Source organism: Cajanus cajan, chromosome 3, assembly GCF_000230855.2.
Source record: "Cajanus cajan strain Asha chromosome 3, NIPB_CcT2T_4, whole genome shotgun sequence".
NCBI lineage: Eukaryota > Viridiplantae > Streptophyta > Magnoliopsida > Fabales > Fabaceae > Cajanus > Cajanus cajan.
Genome location: NC_138519.1, coordinates 26,651,818 through 26,657,847, shown reverse-complemented (window position 1 = coordinate 26,657,847; position 6,030 = coordinate 26,651,818). Strand labels below are relative to the sequence as shown.

The window sequence follows — 6,030 nt, the reverse complement described above, 5'->3', positions numbered from 1 at the left end:
GGTCGCAAAGTGCAGAGAGAAACTCTGGAAGGCATCTAGAAGGAAGAGCTGGCCGCGGTGAAGGGACTCTTGCTGCAGCATGAAAGTGTCCAATCGGCCCTCAAGAGCGTCAAAATGCTGATGGAAAGTGAGTGGAGGGCCCAGTGCAGGAGCATCATCCATAGGCATGTCCCCTTGAGGTCTGGAAACATGAATAGGCTCTGGTGCAGCGGCCTGTGGCTAACGGTCCTGGCAATATGCATAAATGTAGCGGCTGTCAATCGCTCGGCCAGGACCCTCGAATGGTGGTGTCTGGACATCCACACCAGCAAGCTGGCATAACTGAGTGATGAGGGAAGGATGTCCAAGGGTTGTGGAGGGTGGTGCATTGGCGCAACCTGAAATCTCTACACAGATAATGGAGCCAAGGTCCACTGTTCTCCCTGTCATGATGCAGTACATCAGCATGGCCCGAGTCCAGTGTAGATCAGAGACATGCGAGCAGGGGAGGATGTTGGCTTGCATTAATGTTGACCAAATCCTAACCACTAGGAGCAGATCATAGCGCTTCGCATGGAGGGGCTACTGAGTGCAGTTCTAGTGAAAGTTGGCTCTAGGAATGCAAATAACAGCCTCTACATCCTCAGGATCGATGGTCCCACTCTCGAAGTCATCATACACACACTACTCATCAGGCTCGAGTGCAGTCACCAGGAACTCATTAATCGTGTGGGCATCAAAGGGGACTCGCACACCCCACACATAGATGGTATATGGAACAATGCCCTCCTCTAGTCACAAGGCATTGGCATAGAACTCCTTGACCACAACAATGTTAGCCAGAAGGGGGTAGGAGCCGAGCTTGTCCCAGCGACGCCTAGTGAGCTCATTCTCGAACTTAGGGGCCTCATTGTCATCAAGCTCTACTCGCCTCTCTAGTATAAACTTCCTCCCACTCACGGTAGCAAAATGCGTCTCATTGCGCTTGGTCGGGAATTAGCAGGAATAAGGCCTACTAGGCTTGCGGGGAGGCGGACCAGGTTGGTCGGGGCGGGAACGCTTGCTTGAGGATGCCATCTGTATAACATAAGACAATAAATCCCAGACAGAAAAGGTAAGCACAACAAGATATTCAATGATGACCAATTCAATAAAGCACAATGAAGAATTTCCTTAGAAAAAAATTAAATATTACATAGAAGTAAGGACATGGACTGGTGGCACAAGGCAACATAAAAAAAAAATACAAAAACTAAAACAGGGAAAACATTGGTGCTAGAGGTGTTATGCGCCGGGAGAAAATCACAAGCACCGGGCGCAAAGACATTAGTGGAATCTCTGGGTGAATTGCGCTGGGCGCAAAAGGTGTGCGCCGGGCGCGAGAGAGACAAGAGAGTCTCTGGTCAACTTTACACCGAGCGTGAGAGATACAAGCCAGGCACGTCAATGAATGGATCATCTTAACATAGCATAGCGCCGAGCGTAGTTCTTCCCCGCCTGGTACAAATTCATACTCTCAAAAGTGTAAAACAAATTCACACCGGGCACAGTTCTTCGCGCCCGGCGTATGCGCATACAGGGCATAAAAATTCCCTCTTTTTCGTCTCCAAAGCCCCCAATGTAGGGCTAAGTAACAGATTAACACCCAAAAAGCAACAAAGGATGAGACAAGATGCATTGAAATGTAAATAACTATAAAAAGAGAAACCTACTTAAGTGTGGAATGCGGGGAGGAAGAAAGAAACGCGAATGCGTGGCCTTGAGAGAGAGACGTTGACTGATAGTGAGGGATGAGGGATTGAGGGAGACTGAGTGAGTAGGAGAGAGTTGCAGTGAGGAGGGAGTTGTAGAGAGGAGGGAGAAAACAAAGTGAGAGAAGTGGGAGAGTGGTTAAGGGCACCTGAAGCATCGCGCCAGGCGCAAAATACATGCGTCGGGCTTAATATCAGAAGAAGCCCAAGGGTTTAACCCTATCTGATATGGCACCGGGTGTAGTCGTGGCACGCCTGGCGTGTTTAGGGCAGAGGCCCTCCAGAGTTTAATGCGCCAGGCGCAGGGTATCCATGCCAGGTGTGCTTGAACCTTTGGAATGTCATTTTTAATGCGCCCGGCGTGCCCATAAATGTGCCGAGCGTGGTCATTTTAGGGGGTTTCAATTTCATGCTTGGCCGGGCACAATAGAGTGACGCCCGACGTGAAGCTTGGCAGAGGGCAAATGTCTCTAATTGCGTCGGGCTTGGTCAGGGTGCACCCGACATGGTCTTGGCAGAGAGTATCCACCACCTATTACATTGGGCGTATGATAGATACGCCCGGCGTGATCAAGGCTATGAAGGATTCATATGAATTTTCTTTTCCTCACACTCCGAAACCAGATTTAACCTATATCTACCCACGCAAGCATGATTCACACAATTATACACAACACATACAGTCACAATTCAAGTCACATAGACAATTATAACACACATTAGCATTAAAATCTAAAAACACAAAGCAACCGAAAACATATAAAGTAGAGTTCAGATCTCTGGGTTGCCTCCCAGGCAGTGCTTTTTTACTATCCCGAGCCTAACTAATAGAGACCTCAAGGATCTCTAAAAGAAAGGTTACAACAGAGTCTTTCAACTTCTCCACCCAAGTAGGGTTTCAACCATTGTCCATTCACAACCCATTGTCTCTGTGCCTTAGGATCATCAATTTCTATGGCACCATAGGGTTTCACCTCCTTGACTCTGAAAGGGCCAGACCACTTAGATCTTAATTTTCCAGGAAATAGTTTGAGCCTAGAATTGAACAGTAGCACCGACTGGCCTGCCCTGAACTCCCTCTTGAGAATCTTCTTATCATGATAACTCTTGACTTTCTCCTTGTATAGCTTGGATGATTCATAGGCTTGTAGCCTCAATTCATCAAGAGCATGCAGCTCCAACTTCCTCTTCTCACCAGTACTAAGAGAATCAAAGTTCAACATCTTCAAAGCCCAATAAGCTTTGTGCTCCAATTCTACAGGAAGGTGGCAAGCTTTCCCATACACCAATTGAAATGGAGTGAGACCAATTGGAGACTTGAAGGTAATCCTATAAGCCCATAGAGCTTCATCAAGCTTTGTAGACCAATCCTTCCTTGAAGATGACACAGTTTTCTCCAAAATCCTCTTAATCTCTCTATTAGAAACCTCAGCTTGACCATTGGTTTGCGGGTGATAGGCGGTGGCAACCTTATGATGGACTCCATAATGTTCTAGAGCCCTCTCCAACTGAGAATTACAGAAGTGAGAACCTCCATCACTGATAAGTACCCTAGGGGTGCCAAATCTGCTAAAAATGTGCTTCTTGAGGAACTTCACCATTGTTTTGCCATCCACCTTGGGTGAAGCAATAGCTTCAACCCATCTTGAGACATAGTCCACTGCCACAAGGATGTATTCATTTGTGAAAGAAGAAGGTAGTGGTCCAACAAAATTTAGCCCCAACAATCGAACACCTCAACTTCTTGCATATTCTGTAAGGGCATCTCATGCTTCCTAGTGATCCCTCCGGCCCTCTAACAACTGTCACACTGCTTGGCATGACTGTGGGCATCTTTGAAGAGTGTCGGGCAGTAAAAACCATATTGAAGCACCTTGGCAGCTGTCCTCACTCCGTTGAAGTGTCCTCCATAAGGGGAGTTATGACAGTGCCACAAAATACTCTTGGCCTCCTCTCTAGAAACACACCTCCTTAGTAGGCCGTCTGAGCCAATATTGAACAAGTGAGGATCATCCCATACATAATAGGTAGCGTCACGGAGGAATTTCTTTTTCTGGTGCCATGTGAAATCTTCAGGTAGGACTCCAACTGCCTTGAAGTTTTCTAAGTCAGCAAACCAAGGTCGTTCCTGCACCATGAGCAATTTTTCATCAGGGAATTCCTCCAAGAACTCCCTCTCCTTCATGGTCAACTCATCATTCACAAGCCTTGAGAGGTGGTCAGCAACCAGATTTTCCTTGCCACTCTTGTCTTTGATCTCCAAATAAATTTCTTGAAGGAGAAGAATCCACCTAATGAGTCTTGGCTTGGAATCCAGCTTGGTGAGTAAATACTTAATTACTGCATGATTTGTGAACCCAACCACTTTGGAACCAATCAGATAGGACCGAAACTTTTCCAATGCAAACGCTGTGGCTAGCAACTCTTTTTCAGTAGTGGCATAATTAATTTGTGCCTCATTTAAAACCTTACTAGCATAGTGAATAGCATGAAAATTTTTAGCCCTCCTTTGGCCTAAGACTTCCCCAACTGCATAATCACTAGCATCACACATGAGTTCAAAATCAAGTTTCCAATCCGGTGCAGTGATTATGGGTGCAGAGGTGAGTCTAGCCTTCAAAGCTTCAATAGCTTTCAAACAAGAATCGTTAAAGCAAAAGGGAGTGTCTTTGTTTAGAAGATTACTTAGGGGTCTGGCTATCATTGAAAAATCTTTAATAAATCTTCTGTAAAAGCCAGCATGCCCCAAGAAACTCCTAATACCTTTGACATTGATGGGTGGAGGGAGTTTTTCTATTACCTCCACTTTGGCTGGGTCAACTTCAATGCCCTTGTGAGAGATCTTGTGCCCCAAGACTATCCCATCGGTCACCATGAAATGCCATTTCTCCCAGTTGAGGATAAGGTTGGTCTCCAATCATCTTCTAAGCACCACTTCAAAATTGGCTTGGCACTCATCAAACGAATACCCGAACACAGAGAAGTCATCCATGAAAACCTCAATGCTCTTCTCCACTAGGTCAGAGAATATAGCAAGCATACATCTCTGAAATGTTGCAGGAGCATTGCACAGTCTAAATGGAATCTTTCGATAAGTGAAGACACCAAAGGGACATGTGAAAGCGGTCTTATCTTGATCTTCCAGATCTACTACAATTTGGTTGTAGCCTGAATACCCATCAAGAAAGCAATAATAAGCTTGGCCATCTAATCTCTCAAGCATCTGATCCATGAATGGGAGTGGAAAATGATCCTTCCTTGTAGCCTTGTTGAGCTTCCGGTAGTCAATACACATTCTCCACCCCGTGACCGTCCTAGAAGGAATCAACTCGTTCTTCTCATTTTGAATCACCTTCATGCCACCCTTCTTTGGAACCACTTGCATAGGGCTCACCCATGCACTATCAGAAATAGGGTAGATCATATAAGCATCCAACAGCTTCATCACTTCCTTCTTCACTACCTCTTTCATTACAGGATTGAGTCGCCTCTGTGGTTGAGCAACCAGTTTGTACTCATCCTCCATAAATATCTTATGCATGCAATAAGCTGGGCTAATTCCCTTGAGATCAGAAATAGACCAACCAATTTCCCCTTGATAGAACTTCAATACTTTCACAAGACTTTCCTCCTCCAATGTGGATAAGGAACTACTTATGATGACCGGTTTGCTTCCACCTTCTTCTAGAAATACATATTTGAGATGAGAAGGAAGTATTTTTAATTCAAGCTTAGGGGTATTCACCTCCCATTCCTCCTTCAAATCTTCTATACGCACATAATTAGGTGTCACCTCCTTATATGAGTCAAGGCTTTTCAAACATGCCTCAATCTCTCTATCTTCTTCTTCATGGAGGTACTCTACCACATTGATTAAGACTTTCTCCAAAGGAGTAGAAAAAGAGACATGCTTCCTGGTATCTTCAACAAGGCCATCAATTACATCGACCCGGAAACAACTGCTCTTGTCCTTGGGATAGTGCATGGCATCAAAAACATCAAAGTTGACTTCTTCATCATTCACTCTCACCTTAAGCTTCCCATCATCCACATCAATCAGAAGTCTTGCGGTTTTCATAAATTATCAGCCAAGAATGAAAGGTACATCAATGTCTTCTTCAATATCCATCACCATAAAATCAGCGGGAAATAAGAAATGGTCCACCTTCACCAGAACATCCTCAACTATGCCATGAGGATATTTTATCGATCGATCAGCCAACTACAGGGTCATGCAAGTGGGCTTCACCTCCAAATCACCAATCCTCTAAAGCATAGATAAGGGCATCAGATTGATGCT

General features: G+C 45.2%; 1 protein-coding gene across 1 annotated transcript; it reads right to left on the bottom strand.

The window, feature by feature from the left end:
- Positions 1-2,566: 2,566 nt before the first annotated feature.
- Positions 2,567-4,605, bottom strand: LOC109793663 (uncharacterized). Its single transcript, XM_020353122.2, has 2 exons — positions 3,531-4,605; positions 2,567-3,390 (listed from the first exon to the last, which is right to left on the bottom strand). Exons 1-2 carry the CDS (start codon positions 4,603-4,605, stop codon positions 2,567-2,569), a joined length of 1,899 nt encoding a protein of 632 aa, XP_020208711.2.
- Positions 4,606-6,030: the final 1,425 nt, after the last annotated feature.

Excerpts from the sequence above, each read along its gene's own strand:
- LOC109793663 (XM_020353122.2), bottom strand. The coding sequence starts at position 4,605 with ATGGTGACCGATGGGATAGTCTTGGGGCACAAGATCTCTCACAAGGGC. Across the intron at positions 3,391-3,530 it reads TGCCAAGCAGTGTGACAGTT|TGGACTATGTCTCAAGATGG; the intron begins GTTAGAGGGCCG and ends TCCTTGTGGCAG.